Source organism: Nothoprocta perdicaria, unplaced genomic scaffold (genome assembly GCF_003342845.1).
Source record: "Nothoprocta perdicaria isolate Ctin4 unplaced genomic scaffold, notPer1 scaffold_35, whole genome shotgun sequence".
Lineage (NCBI taxonomy): Eukaryota > Metazoa > Chordata > Aves > Tinamiformes > Tinamidae > Nothoprocta > Nothoprocta perdicaria.
The window spans coordinates 2,151,133-2,178,058 of NW_020455588.1; the positions used below are offsets into that span (position 1 = coordinate 2,151,133).

The 26,926-nt window shown below is 40.9% G+C and overlaps 1 protein-coding gene across 4 annotated transcripts in view; it reads left to right on the forward strand.

The window, feature by feature from the left end:
• Positions 1–450: 450 nt before the first annotated feature.
• Positions 451–26,926, forward strand: part of LNPEP (leucyl and cystinyl aminopeptidase) — a 56,222-nt gene continuing 29,746 nt past the window's right edge. For 2 of the 4 annotated variants that reach the window (XM_026044120.1, XM_026044122.1), the window contains exons 1-3: positions 18,912–19,008; positions 21,532–22,372; positions 26,147–26,285. In XM_026044120.1, the coding sequence (XP_025899905.1) occupies positions 21,555–22,372; positions 26,147–26,285 (957 nt within the window). In that variant the 5' untranslated portion in view covers positions 18,912–19,008; positions 21,532–21,554. Of the gene's footprint in view, positions 469–18,911; positions 19,009–21,531; positions 22,373–26,146; positions 26,286–26,926 lie in introns of those variants that run through there. The other 2 variants (XM_026044121.1, XM_026044123.1) reach the window with 2 other exon arrangements.

Sequence of the window (26,926 nt, forward strand, 5' to 3'; positions counted from 1 at the left end):
CCGCCTTGGCGCCCCGCGTGCCGGCTGGGCAGGCAGCGAGGGCAGCGGGGCCCGCGGCTTATGTAAGTGTCCTCCTGGAGGCGTCCCGTGCCAGCCGGGGAAGGGAGCAGAACGGAACATCCAGGAGGATCTAGGCTGCCTGCTTCCCCCGCTGGAAGCAGGGAAGCCTGCAGAAATGCCCGCCTGCCCACGCATCGCCAGAAGTGCTTAAAATAATGATTTGGCTGCAGCTGTGGGGTGGGCACGCGGGAGCGGCTGTTGAAGTTGGGTGATGCCGCAGGGTTTGAGCACCCCGCGTATGCGACTGGAAACGAAGCCTCCTCCGAGCACCAACTCCCCGTTACTGCAGCGCTAACCGCCTCGGCCAGGGCAGAATAGGAAATTAAGTTCTCAGATCAAACTGAAACCAAAGGATGTTTGGCTAGACAGAAGAGAATAGCCAAATATGGAACTTGGACAAGACGGCGGGTAAAACATCTTCCTGTTGCAAATGCAGAGCTTTTATTATGGGCAGGATTTGGCTTGTTAAATTACAAGCACACTTAGTGACCACAGCTGAAGCACCGGCTTGAGTTTGCTGCATTGTAGTTCAGTTTCTCAGGGATATGTTACCAAGAATACAAAGCCTCTGACATGTACAGGAGAGAAGAAAAAATAGCAAAAACTACATTTAATGTTTCCCTTCAGATTTCATACCATCATTGCCTTGTGTTTCTCAGTTCTCAACTACACAGAAAATTTTCTGTGCTTTATAGATCATGTAACTAGCCTGAACTCTAGACAGATTTTTGGCCATTTAATTAAGGAGATAAGTTCATTGGTATGATTATTACTATTTTATTAAATGACCCTTCTAGGACAGGAATATTTTATCATGTTGTAGTTACATAAGCAGATGATGTTTTATATTAAATCCAGACCTTAGTAGAAGTTTTCTGCTGCAACTACTAGCTGTCATGGAGTTTGCAATCTATGCTCCTGTTTATGTGGCAAAGAGAATTTGTCTTTAACCGCAATACAGTTTGGGGGAAGAAGATTATATTTTTAAATAAGCTCTTTGGTAAGCCTATTCCGTTTCAAGTTGAGGGAAAGAGCCGTTGTATGTCACTCTGAGAGTCTATTTGACAAAATACTTCAGCTGTAACGTATGAGGCAACATGAAATGATTTCACTTCTTTGTCCATCAAATTGGAAGAACTGATTTGGTGGGCCTGAGAATGGAGCTCAAAAGTGATCTCTGCTGCTTGCGAGAAGCCAAGTTCGTGCACAGAGCCATTTGCTTTAGTGAAGCCTGTGGCATGGTGATGGTGAGGCTGCTTGGAGGAAAACTTGGCATTGAAGTTTTTCTGTGGATTTGCCCCTGAAACGTGGCTCTGCTCAGGGGGACACTAAAGAGAATTTGTAAGGATCAGAGCAGAGATGTTGATAATTATGTTGGATCACTATGTTGATGATCTTGATGTTTGTTGGTGGTCAATAACAACTGTTCCAGTCTGAAATGAAGAGGAGGTTTGCAGCATTGACCTTCTGAATAGCATATTTGTTTCTAGGGCTGGTGGTCTGGAAGCTTTTGCAAGCATCACATTTTCAAATAAACTGTGCTTTGCAATTACTAAAAGGCTTTTTATCTTACATGGTAGTTAAGAGTTGTGTTTGTGAATCTGTATGTAGTTTTACTGTGCAGCACGCTGTATAAATTTAGAGGAAAAGAGGACTTTCATAGAGCTCTTTGGATATTATGTTTTTAGCTCTCTGGGGCTTCTATTTTTCCAAAGGGAGTACTGCTTGGATCTTAAGGTTCTTTGAGAACGTTTCAGTTGGATGACGAGAAGACAATTTTTTCTCTTATTTTTCCAGGCATAGAGCTACATACAAACAAATAACAACTATTTATTTTAAAATAGTTTTTGAGGCAGCACATACATTGCAATGGGAATGGAAGATTATTTTTTATTTTTTAATGAAAACAAAAACAAGATCTTGGTTCACCTCAAAAGACAATCCTATCTACCACCCACCACCTAAAGTAACCTCAATATATGTAGTTTTACCTTCTAGGAAATATCTGGAATAAATATCTAGAAAAAAAATCTAGAATAGTCAAGTTAGTGTTTCTGATGAAATGTGTATTTCCAGTCAAAATTTTCTGTTACATGACTTTTTAATTTGAGACCTTTTCAGATGTAGTATATGTAATATCTGTAGTGATATGTAATCAAAGTGTAATTAAAAGTGCATGGAACACTTGCTAATTATTGAACATGTACCCCCCCCCCCCCACCTCAAATTCATTTCTTTTTTGAGGACTGCAAGTGAAAGAACAGATTTTATCAATTCTGACCAATTATTTGTTATTCAAACTGTTCCGCTTTAGTCCATATTTTACTTTTCTTCAAAGGGGTTATGTCATGTAATGTGGGGCATGCTGGTATTACAAAATATTTTGTAAGACTTTTGTTTTTGTTTTTAGATTGCTTGCATTTCTGATAGATCATTTCCTGATGAATACACTAAGCATTAAACTCAATTTAGTTTCCTGGCTGACATGGGAGGGAGAAAAAGAAGTGAGCTATTGCAGCGTTTCTCGCTTAAGACAGGTGACTTGCACAAGCAAAATGCCAAGAGCAATCCATTAATTCACTTCATTTGAATCATTTGCTCTGCTCTGTAAAAAAACAACAAACAAAAGCCACTTTTCACCAAGTTTCCAGCAAGCGGGAACTTTGAAATGAAGTCTTATAGATGAAACTGAGGAGCGAAGTAAAAGGGATCTCATGGGAGGAAAGATAGTGGTTTTGTGTGGCTTGTTTTTTTGTTGTTTTTATGTTTCTTAATGAAGATAGAAATAAGACAATCTAGATAGTGAAATAAGTTTTAGAAAAAAACAAGTAATTTGTGTAACCTGCTTCGTTTCAGCTAATTCCTGTCACTTCCTGAATACTTTCTCTCTGCGTATTAGTGTTAAGTATTTAAACAGGTTGCAGGAATATATACTGTGTATATAATGTAAGGGTGGTAGGGTGAGACACCCTTACTGTTAGTATTATGTACTTTTCTAGTATGAAGCAGAAGGGTTAATGTTTGTTTTGAACCATGTGATTTGAGCCTGAATGACCAAATAATGTGTCAGTAGGATGATAGAACCTGTTGGGGGAAAAAAAAAAAAAAAGCTCCTAAGATTAAACAAACAAAAAAAAATCTAAATATCATCTTTTGTAGCAAGGAAAACACTAGTAATGGAAAAAAGTAATGGGATCCATTCATTTTTAAATACGTGTGTAATGCTATTCAAATTTGTGTTACTAAACAGTACTTTTCCACAAAGTATCATCTGTAGTTTTTGTTCCTGGATCAGCTTTGCAGAGCTTCTTCTCTCTTCCTCCCCAAGTTCTCAGTGAATCGGATGTTTGTTTGCTTTTACTGAAGCTCTGTGAACTCTTGCTCTAGCGATGGGTGCTCAGAAATGGATGTGGTAATTTAGATGTGGTCTGTGTAACTGTAGAGGAGAGGTCATCTCCATCTTGGCTCCATCTATGTTTACACTTCAGCAAAGACTTCCTTGTTTTTTTCTGTTCATATTTTATGTTACAACCTTGGATCTGATGTGTATGTAGTATTAGAAATGTACTTGGAGCAGAGTACTTCACCATCTGTTATAAAAAGCTATTTGATGATTAAAATAGTGAGGGAAGAAGATGGGTAAATGAAGGGAAAGGAGGAGAGAGAAATAGAAAGAACTGGGTCTGTTTTGATCTGGCAAGACCAAACACTCCAAGCTGAGAAGAGGTTGAAAAATCACTTGCCCCCTTAAAGCAGTGTCTGAACTTGGGGACCTGAGCACGGACCATGATTCTTTTGTTTAATTTATTTTTATTTCCTGAGGTATTGCAGGTGCAGAATGGATAAAGTCACTGACTGTCTGCAAGCTGTCCCCCGAGTCAAAAATGTTGGAAACTTATGTTGACCTTGGTATCTGCCAACGATAAAGAAATTTCATGTCTCTCCTATCCGCCTTTCTTGGCGAGGTGGTGCATAGTCCAGCAACTGGCTGATATCTGTGGAGTTTTGTTCACACGTATTTGGTGACGACTCCCGTGAAGAATGTTAGAAAGTAGTAAAGGCTCAGATAAAACCATCTCTATTTGACTAATGAAATAGAATATTTATTCCTCACTTAATGAGCTCTGGCTTAATAACCAAATGCAAAGAAGACAATTTTGGTTTTGTTTAATGCCTGTTACAGAGTTCACTCATGGTGAATTCAGCTTTAGGTTCCCACAATTGAATTCAAGTCTCCTTCTTCCTTCTTCTCCAGTGATTTAAGTGAAAGAAGTTTGGCCTCAAGTGATTTTCCAGCTCTGTTAGAGAAGTTTCTGTTAGATTCAGTGAAATGCAGCATGTAACAGTTTTTTGTGAGCTGGGTTGTACGTGTTTATAAGTATTTTAAAGAGCGCGTAAGCGCGTGCTGTTGGCTGTGTGCTGAATTTCTTTGCCATTAAGTATGTTGAGCTTAAACCACAAGAATCACAAAAAGATTATGTAGCCAGGAGGAAAGGGAGAGAACAGATGGAGCCCTTGATGGAAGAGGGGAGGGGGTGACCAGCTCTAGAGAACTCTGGCAGCTGATCAATGAGAGGGGAGCTGGGGGTAATAGGATGCCCTGGGTTCTGCTCTGTTTGCCTCCCTTAAGCACAGCTGTTGTTTATCCAGTCCTGAGTAAAAAGCGCTAAAGAGATTCAAATGAGATCTCTGTGCCCAGTTCTTCTCTAGCACTGCTTGGGGTTCCTAGGAATGGGCTGTTTTGTTGTCTTCGTTATGACAGACTGAGGGAGGAATCCTGGTGCTACCGGGAGCTGAAGTTGTTGTTGTTGTTGCTTGTTGTTCAAAAACGTGTCCTGTTTGGGGGAATCCGTTTCACTCTGCTTTAGCGGGCTTAGCTGAGCGCCAGGAGCTTTCCTTGAGCTGTAATCACTGTCTGACAGTGATGGCTTCGACTCTGCAAACACTTGAGTCTCCGTGTAACAGTGCTTGCATCACAGCACCATTGGCTTTTATGGGGAATTGCATGTGGCTAGAATTAAGAATGTACCCAGCTTACTATAGCTTCAGGGCTCTCACTGCTTTTTATCTAAGCCTTTTTTTCTCCAAGAATCTGGCACTTGAAATAGTTACTTCTGCACAAATAATGGAAAAAAAGTTTTGAATACATCATTAGAGTTGTTTGGTTTTCATGTACGTAAGCCAAGCTTTTCCGAAGCAGTGAGGCTTGTGTGTGTGAGTCCAGCAAGCTCCAGAGTGCTCTAGAAATCTCATTACCTTTGAGCTGAACCCTGGCAAATGAGAGATGTAATAAGCAGCCTTTCAGAAAAGAGCTGTGAATCCAGCACGAACACCCATGCAGGCTGTGAAATGATCCGTGTTGGATGCTCTCCGAGCTGGAGGGTCCCGCGGTGCTGCCGTGGCGCTGGCCCGCACGGCTGTGCACGGAGCCCTGTTGGTGCCGCGTGTGCCGGCCGGGTCTGCCAGCTCCAGCGCAGAGTCGCTTGCTGGGCACTGCGCCATTGAACCTGGCAGCTCTTCAGGGTGGTGCCGTGCTCAGGGACGGGGCCTGACGCAAAGAGGGCTCCGAAAGATGCTCAAGTACAGCAGAAACGCTACCCATGTCGCTTCTGTTCTGGGGAATTATTTTTCCCCCCTATTTTGTGTATAAATAAAGCAGTAACAGCCATTGATATGGAATATTGAGAGCGTGCAGATTCTAGATCTTGTCTTCACCAAGCTTAGGTATTTCCAGGGGAAGAGCTGTACTGAAATGTGCATGAATCTACGAAAAGCAGCGCAGCCAAGGGTGCGTATGCTGCTGGGTAAAGCAATCTGGAGCGCTCGCAAGATCAAAATAGCTGCTGGTGTGCGCAGCCGCTTGGCGGGAGCTCCCTCGGGTCTGGCTCAGGAGTGACCGGGCTGGTATTTCTTTAGAAACCTGTCGCAAACCCTGGAGGGCACGTTCATCATCTGTGGTGTACACGGGTCTGGCACTCTGTGATCTGCAGCTCTCCCACCTGCTGTATCCTGGTGATGAGATGAAACAGCCCCAGGGCGCTGCTTCAAGAGTCTCTGCTGTTTGGGCAGCTTCCCTGCTGCCTGTCGCTGGTGTAATGAAGCTGATTTCCAGCTGACAGGATGTATTGTGACTGTGTAGGGCTTGGGAGCAATGTAATTGCAGTATTTCTGGGAGGTAGCATGCAAGCACATTGCCACTTCTTTCTCTATAAAAATGCTTTATCTCATCTAAAAATGAGGCTGACAGTTTTCAGGGATATGTATTGTTGCTCTGTTAAGCGGGTGTACTGTGTGTCATGGGTAGTAACTTTTGAACATTGTTGCTTCCACAGGCTGAAAAACCAGTTAGGAAGCAGTAAGCATAGAACATTTGCTTATGACTTATAGGTGTTTTTATGCCAGTATATCTTGAGAGTCATCAAATGTGCATTAGGTAAGAACAGTGATCTGATGGGCGCATCAGGTTGGGTTTTTTTTTGAGTAGAATTTATTGCCTTTAAAAAGGTGGAGGGGGAAGGGGGGAAAAAGCAAACATGCACCAGACTGTATGCAGTCTCATAAGCCACTGACCTGTTAGGTGACTTAAAGGTCTTTTAAAAAAAAATCTTCCCTCAAAGATTTTTTATTCCCTCAAGAGAAATCTGTTGCAACTTGTACTGTGGGAAATCATGGGCTTGGTATTCAGCAGCCCTGGTTATGCAGTGATAGTCAAGAAGATAGTCAACAGCCCTGAATATGGGACTTGCAGAGCTTGAGAGATTTGAGACACAGCTTCTTATAGGCTTTATGAGAAGGCACTGAGTAAACAACCATAACATATCCTTAGCAGTTTTATATGCCTGTATTTTTAATTGCAGAGTATACCATTAACCATTCTGGAAATCAGAAGCAAAAACTCCAACTTCTAAAATGAGTATTCAGTACCTCCTTTCCCCCTATTTTCTCATGTTTTGTTGTACTCATGATGGAGGAGGGAACGCTGCCTTCAGGTTGTTGAAAATTTTGGGAGTTTTTTATCTTGCAGTAATCTCTGAAGAGTAAAGGGTTGTTAAAAACAACTTCTTCCTCTCCTTCTCTTCCCCCACCCTTTTTACTATGGGAAAATTATCTCTTACTTGATTGACAACCTGAAAATATTTTGCAAGGTGTGAAGGGATACATTAGATATCAAAATTCAGACTGAGCGTGTAGTGGGTACCCTTATTCTTCACTCATTTCTACTGACCTCCAGGAAAGTGTTTCTGAAGTAAGTACCCTATATTTTTGCACTTGTCTAGTTGAAGCATTCAGTAAATGATAGCCACTCATGAGGTAGTAGTTCAAAATGATGTATCAACATAGCCTGGCTATGTACTTACAGCTCTATTGGTAGATGTTGAAATGTGATTGATCTGTGTGGTTCTTCAGCCTGAAGTCCGGCCAAGGAAAATGCATTTGTGCTTTCATTAAAAACCAGGAAGAGACTTTGAGAAAGCCTTTTAGAAGCACCCAAGAATAATAAACAGTGACTTAAATGATTTTGCACTCTTATCTTCTGTTTTTTATGGCAGCTTAAGATAAGAGAGGATCTGAAAATATGTAATCATGTATTGTTTTAATTTCCAAGACGAGAGTCCTATGACAAAATGTTGCTCTAAAGTACGTGCAGGAGCTTTCTGTTGAAATATTGTATTATTCATAGGTGGAATAAACAAAAAGTAGGCCTGCTAGTAGAGGGAGAAAGAGAGAGTAGAGACCTCGTATGGCTTGGGAGTTATCTTCAGTTGCTTATTTCCATTTGGAAAATGCCACTGGCCCTCCTTTACAGGGGAAATAAAGTACGTGAGCTGCGTGCACGATGGTGTTTGTCACCGCAATAAGGGTGTCACTGCGTTGAGTCGCGGGCAGACTGTGCTTAGGCTCATGGCTGCAGCCCGGGACAACATGCGTGTTTCCGTGGTGGCAATGCCCTGCTCAGCGCAGCAGAGGTTGCCTGCCTTGCCCCAGGAGGAAATGTCCTTATCTGCACGGACGAGGGGTGAATTCCTAGCCATAACAGAACAAGTCCCGCTTTACTTCCGTGGGGTTGGGAATCTGCCCAGGCTTGGAGGGCGCGTTCTCTCTTAACCTGTGCCACTCTACGCTTTTGATGCGTATGGACTAGCAAATGTTATTTTAGGCTCCTTATCGCTGAGGGGCACGAGTAACTTTGTTTATCTCTTTCCCTTTTATATGACCCCTTTGATCACATTAAAGCATATGTGAATGTTTATGTTTAGGTATGTGTTTTGTTTATAAAAATATGCATATGTACTCTTGTATGTGTGTAATCTTCATTCATGGGAAGTAAGGAATTGCTTTTAGCTTCCTTTTTGCTTCTATTCTATGTCTAAAAAGCCAGAAAGGTGCCCGGAGATGGTAGGGTAACTTTTGTAACTGTGTTTCTTATTTCCTGATACCCCTTGGATGTGTTTTCTTATATTGGATTATTCTTCCTTGCTTTCTATAATCATGAATCTAAGAAAGGAAGCAGTGACATCTGTTCTGCTGCAGCTTAACTTTTCCTTTTATTCCAGGAATGTGTTTCTTATGTAAAGGATCAAAAAATAATGTTTAGCAAATTTAAAAGTGCAGGTGTGGGAGCTTTTAGTTCTAAATTGACTGACTTGTTACACATCTTGTTATACTGACTATTATACATCTCATGGAGTGTTGTCCCTATGAGAGTGATTGTATTGTCCCTATGTGGGATTCCAACTAAACTTTATTTTGAAGGGTGAAACTTACTCCAAAACAGCCTTTTGGTGTAAACAAAGATTAATTATTGTGTAGAGGTATTTGTATGTCTTAGCGGTGTACTGAGTACTCTCACTGATGCCAGGCCCTTCAGTGTAGCTGCATGCTGCCGTACGTAAAAGCATCCTAAGGGAGTAAAACATGTTGTGGATATTGATTAAATAGCCCTTCCACGGGCCTTGCCAGCTCTGCATGTTTATAAGAAAATCCAATTACAGGCATAACATGGTGTGCATGTGAGGTCTTTATTAGATTGTGCCTAGATTGTAACCAGTCACATTTGAGCTAAGCACGGCCAGAAGAAAGAACCGGTAATGCTCTTTCTGAAGGTTAATGGCACAGAGGCTATCGAAGGTAATGGCAGGTGAAATGGGAGACTGGATTTCGAAAGCTGTGAAAGGAAAACTTGCCTCAACTTTCTCCTATTGCTGGTCTCCTAGTTGCTTCCTAAAGATCTTCCAGTATTACTAACTGTAGATAGTTGGTTCCTATTTATTTATTTATTTATTTATGGATGCTAAAAAGGATCACAAAATATATCTGAGCTTCCTACATACTGCTGCAAAGTACGGCCATTAGGACACTAGGAAATGTAGATGGGAGTGTATATTAGTTGCACACGTCGGGATTTAACAGCACTTTCATTTAGCCTTTGAAACGTGTCTTGGTGTAACTACTCTGTGGTCGGGCTCATGCTTGCCAGCAGCAGACACATACACTAAGGAGACCTCATAATTTACACTCAGACCGGGAGACTCATTTGCAAACACAGTCTGCCCTTCTCCTGTGGGTTCTGTATTGTTGTAGTTTTTCAGGGTATAATTATATATCTGTTAGTTGAACGTTAACATTGTACCATAAATGAACATTTTGGCCGTTAAGTGAGGTGCTGTGGAAGTTCATGGCTGCGTTAATTTCTGTGCAGGCATCTAAAATACATGTGAGAGTATAGGGGAAGTCTTGTAAGCTAGCAGCATTAGCAAAATCCCTAAGCTTTTTTGAAATTATTCAAGCTCAGTCTCTCCTGGCCAGTCCTGAATGACTCCTGTGTCTCTTGCTTCTCTCCATAGTAATTGAAAACCACATGCAGCTTGAGGATTCAGAACAGGGCACTTAATGCTTCCATAAAGGTTTCTTTGCAGAACAAATATTTACAGCCATGCTTTAGTCCTATTTATAATAGAAAAGTTGGCATGCGCTGTTAGCGAGCCTGTGCTATCTCGGGTGCAGCTCAAATTTTGATCACGTGCTCCTGTCTGAGGGAAAAAGCCGAATTCTTAGAAGGTTCTGGCAGTTCATGGTTTTCCTCCTGCAAGTGGAAGGTGGGGGCACCCCATGCACCCAAGTGGAGCAGTGGTAGAGCAGCCGCAGAGCTGGAGAACCTGCCAGCCTTGGGAGCCCTTTATGAAGGAAATGTGGATTTGTTGGATCCTCTTGGTCTCAAGAGGTGTTTCACCGTAGCTCAAATGGCACAGCCACTTTAGATGTCCCTTTGGAAATGACTTGGAAACTGAGGACTTGAATCACTCCGTTGTATGTGAGTGCGCACAGGCACCTTGGTGCATCTTTTTGCATGTAAAACTAACAGTGCCTGGGACTGCGGTTTGTTTGCAGATGAGATATGAGATGTCTTATAATTTCTGGAGTGCTGGGTTTCTGTTGCAAGATCTTTTGCGAGACTTCTATGTACAGTTGCTCAACTTGATTTTTATTACTTGGGTTTTCATTCCCCCTGGCAAACCTGTATCCTACCTCTTTGGTGGTAGAGGAGATGGTGCTAAGCCTAAGAATTACAGGGATTGCATAGTGCACTCTCCCTCTTGATTTCTCTGTTGTGCACAGTTGCATTTTCTTGCTCAAAGTATTTGAAATGCATGGAGCACGTATAGGAAGACTTAATGAGGCGGGAGGAAGAATTGTAGTCGAGATGTTAGCATAACAAACAAACGCTTGCTGATGGAGGCAGCAGTTAAACGAGACTGATAGGAAAGATGAGATGAGCATTTCTCTCCTCCCCGCCCCCTTCAAAAAAGCAGCAACAGCAACAAACATTAATACTATTTTTAATAGGTCAGCCAGAGCATAGCAGTGCAGGAAGTCTTTTGCGGTATATTAGGAAGAACTAAATCAATATGCTAGAAATAATGGTCATAGACCAGGAAGGCTTGCAGTAAGCTGAAAGATTTTTATTAGCTCAAAGAGATAGGTTAAAGTCAAATTCAGCATAACAGTACAGAAGTTGGATTTAATGTTTTTTTTTCTTTGCTAGCTCAGTGTTACAGATCTATATGATTATTTCCATATTTTGTGGTAAGTAATCTAAAATACATTCCTTATCAGCAAGGGAGTGTTAACAGTTCCTTCAAAAACTGAAGGAGTCATAGAAATGGTAGATAGACTGTCTGTATTATGATTGTATACTATAGATGCTATTTAATTTTATTCATATGTTTAAAAGTGCTAGACTTACAGTAACATCATCTAGCAAGCAGAACTGTGTATGATTGTAAAATTGGAAATTTTTGTTTCAGTTAGGTTTTAAAGGGGAAAATGAAAAGCATGGCTTTTGTTGACCTACTGTTTTGTTGGATGCTGTGATTTTTAGGTGTTTGAGGCACCTGGTTCATGTCTTGCCCTAGAAAAAAAATCACACAAGTGCCATGTAATGTGGACATGATGAAAAACGATATCCTTGTTACTGCTCCAAGAATGTGCAACTTTGCAGCATGTTTGAAGGTTTTGCGTATTTTTTTTTTTCCTCCGCTGTTTTAAACCAGCAAGGATTATAAAGATTATAGTATCTTTTAAAGGGCAGCAGGTTTCCTAAGGTAACTAGTTTCTTAGAAAAGATCTCTAGAACCCTAAGTGGGCTAATAATGTGTGTACACACACAGATTTGTACTGGGCTTAAATTTAAGTTTTCATTCATAACGTCCCTGCAGTATGTTACTATGCAGGATTTTTCTGTAGACTTCAGGGCCAGGGATCCTTTAGGATGAGTGATTTGCTTTTAGGCTCTGAATAAGTAGAATTTACTTGTTTGCTTGTTTGGGATTTTTTGTCCTGTTTTCCCTCTTGTGAGGGGAAGGGGAGTCAGGGACTAAGCGATTTCACTCCCTCCGTGGCCCACAGAAGCGTGAGGTTTGGGCTGGCTTTTTGAGTAGGTTCCACAATATATTGTGCAGGGTGCTGCAGCTTATTTGGGTTTGTTTGGGGTGCTTTTGTTTGCTTGTTTTGCATGTGATCCTGGGGAGCCTGTGCCAGTGTCCTTCTACCCCTTCTGAAAGTGACTTCCTGAGTCCCAGGGAGCCGTGTCTATGCGCTGTGCATGAAAATAGTAACAGGGAGTATTTGCTGACTGTGCTGTGAATCACTTGTCCATGGGGAAAACTTAAGGAACGCTACGTAGTTTTTGTTGGGTGATCTTTTAGAAACATAAGAAAAAAGCAATTTTAAAAACTAGTCTGGTATTTAAGCACTTTTTTTCCTCTTTTTTTTTTTTTTTAATTAGTTCTTCCAAAGCTTTGAGGCATTTATTTCCCCTGGATTGCCCTTTGAGGTGTTTACATATATTCTTTCAGTTCTGTTCTGAAACAGCCTTCCATTCTTGGTAATATTTTTCCCCTCTAACAACTACTGAAATATTTAAATTGATGCATTGAGCTTGGGAATACAGCATTTTAAAGGAGTGCCTCAGGCACTTCAGTGTTGGTTGGTCCCAGATAAGGTAGCAACAGGGAAGGGTTTCAAATGGTCTTATTAAGAGGAATATGAAGAACTAGTTTTGTTCCTTATATAAGCAGAGAGTGCAGTAATCCTGTGAATGCTGCTGAATTTCTCTCCACTATGGCTGGGTGTATCTGATTTACCTGAGCTGCTAATTGTGCTTTTGGGGAAAGATTTGGCATTGTGTAAAAAAAATAAATGTATGTTTCTGGAAGCTACCAATAAATTTTATTGATGACACTTGCTGACAACTCCAGATAGTGTAGAGCTTAGCTGTAGTCAGGTGCCTTGAAGAGAGTGTTGCAAGTGCCAATAGTGGTCCCAAAGCGTTGGAGCCCAGGCTCAAAAGAGAGGGAGCGAGGAGGAGTAGAAGCATAGGTGGAGGCATTAAATAAAAATTAAAAAGCTAACAGAGCTAGGAATGAACCCGGAGACCTCGGGTTGCTCTTCTGTTCATTGGGCCGTGTGGTCTTAACTGACGGGATTTATAGATCATGTACAAATACAGGGTGAAATATTGCTTCTTGCAATAAAGAGGGAGATTTAAAAAATGCATTTGATTTAGTAATTTGTTTGAGGTTGCCGTGTCACTTGAATTACTTGCTGAAACCCTTGCAATCCCAAATGCTTTACGTAGTGCAAAAAGTGCTGCATCCGTCTGTTGGCTGGTGTATGCGTGTGTATAAAAGTTACGTATGTTACTTAGAATGGACTGTAAGCCCTACAAAGGTTGTTTAAAATGTATTATCTCCTGCCATGAAGCAATGGGAGGAAGCCTGAGAGCTTTGCCTCTGAAGGGAGCAGAAGAGCAAATGGGAGAAAGGAAAACGCAGGATGCTCTCTGTGCTGTTTTGGATACAAGTGCCTGGAAAAAGCTGGACACGTGGAGGGACCTGGTGAAAGCGTGATGTGCCTTTCTGATCAAGATGGAAAACACTGGTGGTTGGGTGGTTTTTTTGTTTGTTTGTTTTTTGGTAACTGGGGATGCTATATGCTTTTTCCATGGGGGAAGATGTGGTGCACAGAAAGCCAGCACTGATTACTTCAATATTGAGCTCTTCTAAGGATTTTACTCATGATTTCTTTATTTCTGTTTCGTCTTGAACTATTGATTTAAAATACTGTAGAAATTACAAACTGTCTTTTTTTTTTTTTTTGTTCCTCTTTTTCCTCTTAGTACGTCTCAGTTGCTTTAGTAGTAAAGCGAGGTGGAGTGTAACGGTAGTTGAGTTGCTTTCTTCTCTCCTGCGCTTCTGAAACATATTTCTGACTTACCTGATTATGCAGTAAGTTCATAAATATGGTTAACTGTGGTTTCTGGCTGTATTTTACCCTTAAATTTAGAAAAATACCAGATTTCTTGCTATGGAAATGCTAACAATGATTGTTTTTAAGTCTGTATATTCAAAAACTACCGGTTTGGATGTTTAGCTGAAGTTTTAACGGTTAAACCACTGCCTCTTACAAGCCAAAGCCACTTTGTTCCTTTATAGCGTAGAAAAGATACTGGATAAGAAGTTGCACATATCTAAATTGGACCTTCTTGCTTCAGTTATTTTCAACTCTGATCCTGTTTTGCAGTGATACTACTTGAAACCAACAGTGAGAGCAGCTACTGATTTTACCAGGCTGAAGAAAGCTATCTCCCCTGAGCAAGCAGTTGCACTTGATGAAGTATTTCTCACTTTGGGGGCTTGTGTAGAAATTTCCGGTATATTGTTTAGGTCTGGTTTTCTTTAGATTGTTTCTGTGTACCAGTTTGGGGAACTGCAAGGAGTGAATGTGTGTTTTGGAGCCTTCCTCCAGGCTGCCCAGGCGGGACCAGTACCTGCAACAATTGTTTGAAGTTTCTGCAAGTTTGCTGGGTATTGCTTAGTGATACCCGATAGCTTGTTTTCCTCCTCCTTACATTCAGACAAACTACAGGAGGCAAGTTCCTCTGTTTTGTCTGCAGTTTCTTTTTTTTTTTTTTTTTCTCTTAAGAAAACATTGGTTTCTTTTGTAGCAGCTATGTTAATTTTTTGTAGTACTGGAATCCCAGTACTTCCAATAATATGCGTGCATAGACCAAAACCCAGATTTTACTACCTTTTAAAGACCCTGGAAAAAAGATGAAAAGAAATATTGCATCTGTCATGGGTATAATCTAAGTTATGGGTTAAGTAATTTAGACATGGACTAGATGATATAAAGAACACGAGCATTTGTACAGTGTGTATATCTGTGAGTATGTATGGGAGCTGCTTAGTCCCCGTTAACTTATTTCTTCCCTATATCACTAGCCCCAAAGCCCAAATAAAGAAGGGAAGATCAGGTTCCATATGTTATAACTGGCCTTACTGTTTTGGAGAGGGTACCTCTGTCCCCACGCAGTGTTCTTACTGCTTTACATGCTGCACTTGCAAGGACTTGGAAGTGCTTTAAATCTTTTCTTACAGTCCTGTAAACAAAGGTCTATTCGTGTGTTGGGAATCGGGCACACTCAACTTCCTGATTCTTCTGAAAGTGCGCAAGGATTTCACCCCTCCTAGAAAAGGTGGCATTTAGACTGCTCAGTATGTGAGCGCATAAAACAAGTCTTTAAAGGGGGAAAAAAAAAAACCCACTGTGGAGCTGCTTTTTTTTCTCCACCCTGTCGCATGGTTTAGCAAAGACAGCCGGTCTCTATTTAGTAGGGAAAAATTCCATGTGGTTTATTTATAGGATTTGTTATGTGGTCTGCAGCTGCTTCTGTTAAGAAAAGGCAAGTGTTTTCAAAGTTGGACATAATGGTTAGGTATGTAACAGCATTATGCCCTAATTAGCTTACTTATCTCAATTTTTCAGCACCTGTAGCTCTTCTGAAATATTTTTTCCTCATACAATTATTTCTTGACATAAAAATCAGTGAGCTGCATAGTCAAGTACTCTGTTTCAGTGTGTATGGATTTTTTGTGTAGCTTGAGCTGTGATGGTCAAGATGTTGGAACAAGAACTGCATTCTGCTTTGCTTGCCTTGAGTCCCATGGAGAAATACATATATGTCATTTTAATCCAAGTGGATCAGATAGTTGGTGATTAGAAGTTTCTTCTTGCTACTAGCACAGCAGGAAAAAAAATGATTCTGCTATTCTTTTCTCTCTGTCAAAATAGAATACAGGAAGGATGATGAGTATTGAATCAATTATACTCCAGATTGATTAAACTGTGTAGTTTTATTAAATTGACACATTTTCCTGGAATACACATCACTTCCTCAGTGCCGTGTCTGTGAGGGTGAATGGGGGCGTGTGGTATTTCTTCTGCATAAAGCGTGTTAGTTGAGCAGCAGATAACAAAGCAAGTTGCTGCTTCATCCCTTAGCTGTGCTTGGAGTGGTGGTGAAGACAGGGCACAGGCACAGGGCAGTGACCCCGTTTCTGGGCAGCACCAACTCCCTGCCCTCTCCACCAGCATCTAAGTGCAGCTGTAGTAGTTGATGTTTTGGGGGATCCATCCTTCTCCAAGTTCTTGGGTGCTTGGTCTGCTCTTAGGGTTGTGGCTTATCTATTGGTCTGGGACAAAATACTACCCGATAGCGGATTGATTTATGGGTTATTCCAGGTTAAGAGGTGTTTCATGTCTGCAGTAGGGGTTGGTTGCTACAAAATGCCGAGTGTGTTTCTGTAATTATTAATTTTGTAAAAGTACTGTATGATGCCAGCTTGTTATTTAGAAATAATGTAATTTTTCAAAAAGCAATGACAAGCTAGCCGTTGGTCCTGGCTAGCTTGACCTATGGGTTAGCTTGGGTTTCAGTTGTGTGTGGTTATTTTTTTTTTTTTTTATTGTAATTGATTAAAATATGGAAAGCTGGAAAAACACAATTGCAACAGAGCATTTTCTGCACACAGTTTAAATGGGCATGAATTTGAGAGACAGATCATTAAATTCATGTAAGGACTTTGAGATGTCAGTTCTTAAATAGAACCTCAAAACATGGGACTCCTGAGAGCCAAAGCATCACTTGCCTTGCTTTTGCAAGGAAGAGCTCTGTACTCTTAGCATTAAAAAGTTATTGTTAGCTTTATAGGAAAATACTGGCTCAGAAAAATAAAGAGATAATGACTTTTTGTAGTCTACAGACTATTTGTGACGGATTCCAAAAACAACATTGTCACATACTTCAGTGTTGTACATAAAGCATTGGGATGCATTGTGTGTTGTTGCCCGAGGCTCTTATACTGCAGGGAAAAACTTCTCTTAATGGGAATGTAGCTCTTTGGAAACGAATCAATACTTGCAGCATTGCAAAGGCCTTGCAACTTTGCAGGGCCCTCTAATCACCCCTGCATGGTCAAGGGTTCCAACTGGGGTGATATGTGGAGCTTGAGTAAAGTTGTCAAGTTGCTTTGTAATTTACGAGGCTGATTTGCAAAAGAGTGTAAAAAGTGCAAGCTGTGTGTTTTATAGGAGCAATAAAAGTTCCCTACTTGGACTCGGTTGGTTCTGAGTAATTGTTCCCTGCTTTGTGGGCCTTAAGTCACTCTACTAAATTTTACTACCTGGATGTGCCTGTGCTGTTGAGAAGGGCAGTTACCAAGGATGTGGTGCATACAGCAGGTTTGTTGTAGTGCTGGCCTGTCCTCTTGGGAGCAACATCTAAATTTCATGTCTAAGATGCTTCTCCTCTCCATAGAAGACAAGAGAGCAGGCTTTTTATGGTCCCCTGGGTATTGTAATGAGGAGTAATGAGACATTTTCAGACACTTGTTTTGCATGAAGCTCATCTAAAGAAAGTTGTTCATAAGCACGTATTTCAGGAAGATGTCTGTCTTCCTTCAGCTTTACAGTATAGGAAGGCTGGCTTTCTGGATTGCTGTCTACCTTGTTTAGTTTTTAACCTCATGTCTCTCCCCAGGATTGTTTCCATAGTAAGTTTGGGTGTTTGGACTGCTCACTACTAGATGTGGCACAGAACATGTATGAATGAAGTTGGTAGAGATCTTTAATTTGCAGATTATGAAAGTACCCTGAAGAATTTGTGGGTGTGTATGACAGGGTAAATCTTGCAAATTCACTTTCATGTGGGTGTATTTTAACTTTCTAGCTGCTGAAATGGTTGGCCTGCCCCTCTGGACTACTTCAACTCCATTTTTTTACCTCTCTGTTCACCTTCTCACTAGGCAGATTTGCCAGTCGTTTAGTAAGAATTTGGGTTTAAGTTGTTGGGCATGGTGACAGAATATTTGCAGTGTATGTTAAGAATTCGGCTCATTGCTTTCCTAACTGTAGACCATGGATTCTTCGACTTGCTCTGTGAGTGCTGCTGCGCTGTAGCCTTGGGAGTGGCTTTTCTGTTGGGTCAACGTTCCAAGTCTCAGAATTATACTCATTTTTCCTGCTTTTTAGACCCTTTCATTGTTATCTGAATCAACCTGCTCAAATCTCCAAATTAACATGCTTTCAGTGCGCAGATATCGTGCAGTTTGGATGCTTGTCTGTGATGGTACTTGGTATGAAAGAAGATGTTGAGGTAGCCTGGTTGTGGTCATATTTCTCAGGCTACTACTTTACTCCTGTCTTTCTTCAGTTAAGAAAACCTTTTATGCCTTTCCTGTGGGCTTCTTGGCTCCTGCTGCAGCTGCTCATGGATTTTAACTGAATGATCTTCAGAATTAAATCCCCATGGCTGAAGACTCGCACTATCATGATACAGATCACAGTAAATCAGTAGGAAGCAAAGAAATTCAGAGCTTTTCTGAGTGTAAACGCTTTACATATTTGTGCCATGGTTTCACTCCAAAAAGTAGCCTAACTTACACACTTGTGTGCATCCCTATCTTGGCATAAATAACTCCAGCCAACTTTTGGTACTTGGGATGCTCTCCAGTGGGAGCAAGTACTGCGGGTGATGCCTGCGATTTTGGGTAAGGTTCTGACCTCAGAGCCTGTGATCAAACTGGTAGCCCAAAGCGATACTTTCTTGGCAGTACACAATTATCAAGACCTTCATTTTTTCCAGTTTTTGCGAACAGTTGTGTAGAAATTCACTTTAAACAGTCGGTTCTGTAGACATGCATGTCTCAGTGTTAAAACTGATTTGCTTTGAAATTAACTTTCATTCTTACATTTGTCTTAACTTTTTCATATTTTCATATAGTTCTCCTTGACCGGAACAACTTGACCCATTTGTTAGTATACACAAGCAAGTTCTGAAAGGTTTTTGAAAGTACTAAGGTAGTTTGCTTTAATAGAAATGGATGATAAATTCTTAATTAAAAAAAGAAAAGTCTTGTGTGCAACAGTGCTAACAGTGCTGATGCAGCCTGCTTTTTGCCAGACTTACATCCTGTTATCTTTCTCCTCCTTCCTTCTGCAGTGCCTCCCCTGTCTTCTACCTCTTTCGCTGGCCATGAGGCAGCAGGTGCCATGGCTGGGGTTGGAGCTCTGTACTGATTGACTGCTGCCTTTTGGAGTGGTTAAGATGTGAGTTTTAATACCTGCCTTTCCTACGGATGTTGACTTGTGTGTCTTTCTCCTGCCGGCAGCTGATTCTTTTGGGGTGGGATTGGGGTGGGACCTTTAAGGAATTTGGGTGTCTGCTGCCAAATGGGAGTGAAGTTAGCCAGGAGTTTTGAAAAGCAAACAGCCCAGAGGATAATGGACAAGAAGCCACCGTGAAAGTTGTTGAGGGGATTCTCTATGAATTCTCCTTGGGTAGGAGAAATGTAGAAAAGCTTTCCTTGCACGTCTTTCCCCTTCCCACTAGTTTATCCATCAGTTTTGCTCTGGAAGTCCCTACTCTGCATTTCCTTGCTGTGCAAGGCCTCAGGTCTGTCTGATACTCGTGCTGCAAGGCTGAGACAAAAGTGCTGCGCCGCTCACCTGCGACCAGCGCCTGGGGGCCTGAACGTGAACACTCTGTGGGAAAATGCTGAGAGGACAGCCGCCTTCACGTGCCCCTTTGGCTGGAGGTTGGGCGATAGCACCTTCTTAAGTCCTTTCCAACCTGGATTGTGCCGTGGCCCTAGTCACCCCTAGAGCAGCATGATTACACGGGGGCAGGGGCGAGCAGCTAGATCCACATCTCAGTCAACCCCCTGCTTTAAACCATCTCTGTGCTGCTTGCTGAGTCTTGCCAGGACACCTCTTTCTGATTTCTGGGAGGGTAGGACTTATTAGTGTGTGGGTTTGGGGTTGTTTTTTTCTGTCACTGAAAGAAGTGGCAGGCTAACGTATCTTCAGAAATTTAATATCCGGGGATATCTCACAGAGAGAAAAGCACAGCGGATGGAACATGGTCTTTGCTTCTTCCTCCTCAGTGTTACAGCTACCAACCCTGAAGTTTGCAGAGTTTGTGGCCTTTGAACAGGAAATCCTAGTTTTAAAGAAAATGCTGAGGAGGTTTGGTGTATGTGGTTTGGAAAAAAAAAAAAATGAAGAAGTCCTTGCCTCTTTTCTTGAATCTATTTTATTTGCATCTTTGAAAGTTTCAGTCATATAGAAACGTGCCATCAGAAAACAGTCTCTTCCACACCAAAACTTCACACATAGCCCCAACCTACTTTTGTTCTTCTGCTTGTCTGTTTCCAGACTTGCATCCTCATTTCTCAGACTTGCAGCCTCTACCCAGACAGATAGTTAGATTTCTGAAACTATTAATAATTTAAATGCTTTATATATAAATATTAACTTTGAATATTGGATGGGAACTTACATTGTTAATTTTTGCTTAATTGCTTCTCAGTATTTCCTAAAATCAAAGGGTACTTTTATCTTTCTCATTACAATATTGACTGTGGATAATGGTCTTAATGTGATTATTTTTTGTCTGCTTTCATGCTGGAAGTTTATTTTGTTTTTGAAGTCATGCAATTTGGTGAAATTTTTGTCCACTGCCTTAGAAAGAAGCTCCTGGAAGAGCCCTATTACAAATTACTTACAAATTACAAGGGCCTAAAAAGTTAGCAGTGGGAATCTTCGTGCAAGAAATTTCTTCCATATTGAGCGTGTTTTTCTTCCAGTTATTTTGCTCTTCTGCAGACAACCCAGTGATATCCTAACAAAAAACAATCAAAATCCCCCTTTTGTTTTTTACAGTGCACTGAGTATGGGCTCAGTATTAAAAATAAGCTTTTTGCTCTTAAGTAGTCTACTTTTGGGTATCCAGGGCCATCTCCCTCTCTATACTTCTTCCCTAATGTTTTTAATTTTTCTGTACTTTGCAGTGAGCAGATTAGCTGAAAGTTCACATGATCAGAAACTTGATTAAAATGTAATTACATTTGAAATAGGAGGAATATCTTATACTTGTTAAGATTGAGATGAATTGGAACTCTTGTTCAGCTGTTAAAGACAAATTTTACAGATGAAACTTTTCTTTGATTGGCACAGGCCTTGCTCCTTGTCTGAGGGAAGTACTGTAAGTGCTGTGTGAGCTATGTCTTAAATGATGATCAATCAGAATTGTAATTTTTATATTTCCCTCTTTGGATAAGAAAATAGGCTTATAGAAAAATAGAAAAATTTTCTTTTTTCTTTGGGAATTGAGTGAATTTTTTTTCTTTTTATTCAGAAAAAAAATGTCTTAGTGTATCTGTCATGCCTTCTTTAATAAAAAAAAAAAAAAAAAAACCACACAATAACTAGCATATTTAGATCACCTTTAAAAGTGTATTGGTTTGTCCTGCAACATAGGGAATTTTCCGTCTTCATGATGGAAAATAGCTACAGTGATGTAGCTGATGCCAGCCACGATGCGAGATGTGGCCACTACGTGCAAGGGAAACGTGTTAAAGTACAGCAATGCACAGATACTATCTTACTGAACTAAAACTGCAGTAAGCAGAAAAGCACAGGCATGTTCTCTGAAAACAAATTTGAGAGAGAAAATTGCAGAACTCTTGAAAGGATTTGCTGTTAAGTGTTTCTCCTGCTCTGATTCAGTTATCTGTGAGGCGTTATGGCAAATTTTGTTCATCAGGTAACATACATTCTTTCCTGTTGCAGATCGGATTCAATTGCCCAGAAACATGATTGAAAACAGCATGTTTGAGGAAGAGCCTGATGTGGTCGATTTGGCGAAAGAGCCTTGCTTGCATCCCCTGGAACCCGATGAGGTGGAGTATGAACCCAGGAGCTCCCGGCTCTTGGTGCGCGGCCTTGGAGAGCATGAGATGGATGATGATGAAGAGGATTACGAATCATCAGCAAAACTGCTGGGGATGTCCTTCATGAACAGAAGCTCGGGTCTCCGGAATAACATGGCTGGCTATAGGCAAAGTCCAGATGGATCGTGCTCGGTGCCCTCTACGAGGACCATGGTGGTTTGCACAGTTGTCCTTGTGATTGCAGTTTCAGTCATAATGGTGATTTATCTTCTTCCCAAATGTACCTTTACCAAAGAAGGCTGCCATAAAAAAAATCATACAATGGAACTAATCTACCCTTTGGCAACTAATGGAAAACTATTTCCATGGGCAAAAATTAGGCTTCCTACTGATGTAGTGCCATTGCATTACGACCTTGACTTGCAGCCGAACCTGACCACTCTGAAATTCACAGGTTCTGTGAAGATAGTGGTTAGCATCATCCAGGTGACTTGGAAGATCGTGCTTCACAGCTCAGGACTTAATATCACCAAGGCAACCATTACTTCAGCGGGAGGGAGTCAAGCAAAGCCGGTAGAACTCCTGGAATATCCACTGCATGACCAGATTGCAGTCATGGCTCCCGAAGCTCTCCTTGTAGGTCAGAATTACACCCTCAACATGGAGTTTTCTGCTAATTTATCAGATACCTACTATGGTTTTTACAAAATTTCTTATGAGGATGAGAAATCTAAGCAAAGGTATGCCCACAAATGTGTCTCCATTTCTGTTGCTTCTGCAGGTTGCCTCTGATTTTGGTAACTGTGTTTGGAAGGAGATGATGAGGTTTAGTTGAATGTTCAGTCTCTAAATGAATCTTCAATCTCCAACAAACTAGAACTTCAGAAAATCCTTTAACTTTTTCACTGTGCTGTTGACACTATGCAAAGATCATGCAAAGCTATCAGGGAGGGAGAAGTTAAGCACGATTAAAGTTGGCATTACCTGAAAAACTGTCCTTTGTAGGTGAGCTCATTAAGGCATGGTAGCCTCCTTGTCAGTGTAGTGTGTTTTTTCTGTACTTGTAGATAGCTTTGGTAGTTAGAGAGTTTTTTGGGTGACGTGGTCGGTTGGTTTATTTTCTTTGCAGATGTTCGTGGCTCGTAGGTGGTGAGATGACTGTGGGGCATCAGTGCTTCTTACCAATGAGGATAAAGAGATTAGGCCCCACTGCTGCGCTCCCCCAAGAGGGGCCATAGACTGATTGATGACAGAGTTAAAATCCTTTGTGTCCTTGTTAAACATAACAGTGTCCGCAGGCCTTCTAGGAACAGAGACAGACCCAAAAAGTGAGAGTTTGGAAAGTAGTCTGGATCTAGTTCAGGCTCCTGAACAAAGACAAGAGAATAGCCAAGAAGAGTCTATTCAATAACTGCTGAATAAAATAAGTCTAGAAATACTTAATAGTTTGTTCCAAAAAATGGTAAGATCTAAAATTTAAAAAAAGTAGAGGGGAAGGAATGTGGCATTGAGAAAGAAGCAAGAAAAAAAGGGTTACCAGTTGTACAAAGTTCTGCTACCAGATTATGTGTGGAAATGCCCAAAATGTCAATAAGTAGGTTTTTGTTCCCTGAAAAGGGAAAGCAGAATTTAATATTAATGACCACTAGTCTGACCTTTCAGAGATTGACAATGTAGGCTTGAAATTGTCTTCTGGAGAGAGGATCACACTGGTGTTTTATTTATTTTTCCTGAGTTAAGACAATTAACTGAGTTGTGGCTAACTTTTTTTTTTTTTTTTTAAGAGAGAGAGATTCCTTAATAAAGCAGAAGTGGGGACAAATTGATGATAATTTCTTTTTCTCTCCATTGAGAACTAATACATTTTCATTTGTGCTGAGATATTTATTTAGATCCCTCAGTGATAGCTCATCTTTAAAAAAAAATATATATATATATATCAATCAATCACATAAACCAAAAAAGCTACTCAATGAAAGATGACCATAAGGAAGGTGTATGAGGGTAAGGGATAAGTATTGCTATTACTTTTTAAATAAAAATACAGCAAACCTTGCTTTAGATTCAGCAGGCCTCTCAATAGGCACTACTAATGAGAACTTTTCTACCAGCATGTAAATATCTCTTCTAAAATCTACTTAGAGCTTGCCTTTAAAGCTCCCCATGAATAGACTGAGGGCATCTGTGACATACTGCTGAAGTGCAGAAAAAGTTTGCACATATTTGGAAGCAAGTGGTGCTGCTGAAACAACTGGTGTATTCAGAGGAACTGTAGCACATAATCTTGTTACAAATTGATCAGTAACTGAGATAAAAGGGAAGAAAGTTTCTACTTTGTGTTTCTGCTGGTGCTTAGAGAATAATCTGGGGGGCTGTTTTTTGAGGGATCAAGCATTTAAGGAAAGAAATCTGGGTCGGAGGATTACCCATCTCTTTGGTTTGTGCATGTCTGATAAACATGAACCTGCCTGTCTGAGGTGCAGACATCACATAGGTGGCTGTTCAGGAAGAAAATGCCTTCAATAAGCCTCTTACAAAAAGGTTGTTCCGGAGCATACGGTAGAACACTCTAGCCTCTGCCTGTTGATTGGGAATAATCTTTTGTCATTTGGGAAATCATTGATGGCCTCAGTACTCTGGCATCGTAACGAAAATGCCAAGGGTGGTTGCCTTGCTGTCATGGGAATGGTTCTGCTAATAAAGAATCACGGGCGCAGATTACATCAGAAGAGCATTACCACACGATGAAATGTTGTCAGAGCTAAGTAGCTTATCACGAACATTACAAGAGATGCATTACCATGAAATATGAAGAGAAATGACAGTAAGAGTGCAGTAAGAGTACTTGCAGTACGAGCTCAGAAGGCAAAAGGCATATGAAGTATTTGAAATGCCTCTTTTTTTTTTTTTGTTTCCATATTTTTTCCAAATCCTGTTGTAGCTGAATCTTTAAGGTTTGCTACCCTTGTATTCAGTGTAGTAGAGAGAGGATGTGCATCCTTGAGCAGAGATACAAGATGATCTGTCGGTGGGTTGTGGGTCAAGTATTCATTTTTTTTCTCCTTCCCCCTTCAGTGAGGCAGAACCTGCTTTTATTCCGGGAGAGGATGTAGTATGCCCTTTAACTTGTGTTTTTTTAATAAGCAGAAAAGGTATCTGAAGAGGATTTATTGCCAGTATGTCCTTTGCCTTGGTTGCGCCTTTTTATTTTCAGGCGCTTTGCATGCTTAATGTCAGTGGTTTTAGAAATACAGGATATTACAAGTGTATCTATTTTTGTTAAGTTTTAGTTGAGCTACTTGAGCTCAACTTGAGCTATCAAGTTGGTTTTGCAACCTGAAAAAGACTGTGTTATGGACTAGTCTTTCTTTTTGAAAGTTTTTCTTTGCATTGCAGCAAAAGTATTAACATGTATCAAATGGTAAGAGGAATCACTATTGACAGGTGCGGGTGTTTTTAAAAAAAAAAAAAAAAAAAAGTTGAGCCCTATATATGTTTATGCAAAAGTATAGCGAGTAAAGTGAGAAGACAAAAGCAGAAATGGAGAGAAATGTTTATTAATAGGCAGCAACTGCTCAGAACTTTTCGGAGAACTTGTAGCTGCAAAAGCACTGGTGTGAAAATCTGGAATAAGTTCTTGCTCTCCATGGAGCAAAAAGAAAAACTGTTGAGGGAAGGAGGTAACCAACAACAAAAACTTGTGGGTGGTTTAGAAATAGGTTTAGAGGAAATAATAATGGAGGCACTTGGAACTGCAGTTCTCTTGCTACTTAGTCCTTCATAAGATTAGACTGGGCAACCTGCTTTTTGTGCTCCCAGGCTTGACTTGTAGAATTCCATTGTAAGATTCTCTAGGAAGAGCTGATTTCTGCAGCTAGCTAATATTGAAATACTCAGCATGGAGGGAGCGTGCACCTCTGGCAGACAGGTGATGTGCTCCTCTGATGAGCTGCTGGAGCAAAGGCAGGGAAGGGCACGGATGTGCCCCACAGCCTGGCACCAGCCCCCTGCTCCAGAGGGAGCAGGGACGGGGGTGGCAGAACCAAGGGAGCAGCCGCAGGGGGAAGCTCAGGGGTTGGGTGCAGGCGGTTTCCTGTGTCCGTCCTTTCCCTGGGGCTTCAAAACATTCGTTTTGTGTGCACACCTACTAAGTGAAGTTTTCAGTTTGCTTTAAGTTTTGCTCATTCTTACTGAGGTGCTTGCAGCGGATTGGCTTATGTTTTGGTGGTGGTTTTGTCCTGTTCCAGGTATAAGCTAAGAAAGCAAAAACTCTGCCAAGCAGATAAACGCTCAGATAAGCAGTTGATTTAAATCTTTTGTTTATGATCCTAATGAAACAGTCTAACTAGACCAAACTTCTGCCATATCAGGTTTTTGTAGGAACACAGTGTTGGATAACATACAGACATATGTATGTACATACATACATGTCTGTATGTATGTCATGTATGTGCATACATGACATATCTCCATTTCATGTTTTTTAACTTGCTCTCCTCTGCTGTTTTCGTTAGGTGGCTTGCAGCAACTCAGTTTGAGCCTCTGGCAGCAAGGTCTGCTTTTCCATGCTTTGATGAACCAGCATTTAAAGCTACCTTTCTAATCAAGATCAAGAGAGATGAGCAACTTTCCACCCTGTCAAATATGCCAAAGGTACCTTTGTAAATGGTTTTTACTAGAGATATCGTCTGTGTAATCTCTTAAAGTGCTTTGTATTGTGGGGTGGGTTTTTTTTTTTTCCCATGGTGTCCAACAGGTTGACTTGAGCAGGTAAGCTGTAAATTGTATGACTTGTAGAAGAAGCTGTCCTTTCCTCAAGGGCTTGAAATAACATAGCTTTTTAGAGGAAGCAACTGTTTAATTGCTGTTAAAAGCTGCACAACGTAGAGATGATATTATAGGAAGAATTGAATGGCTGCAGGAGGGATTGCTGCTGCATCTGAAAGTGTCACTGTTTTTGAGGAGGTTTTGTTGTTGCCTGCATCAGTCTCAGACAACCTTAAGATATGGTTTTGAGGTTTCAGTGTTTGATATCGTACATGTGCAGAAGGCTGGAATATATCTATCAACAGTATGTGTCCCCTAGGAACAATCCCTGAGAGGAATGCTTGGTCTGGAAGGATGTGCTTTTAGGCCTCAGAAAAAGGAAATAGGGGTGAATGTGGACTCAACCCCCAAATTTTTGAATGAGGGGTCTTAAGTCCCATCAGCTAGATCCTTGCAGCCAAAATATTGTAAGAGAGCATCTATTTTATGGTGACCTTTAAACCTTAGATATGCCTTTATAGAAACCC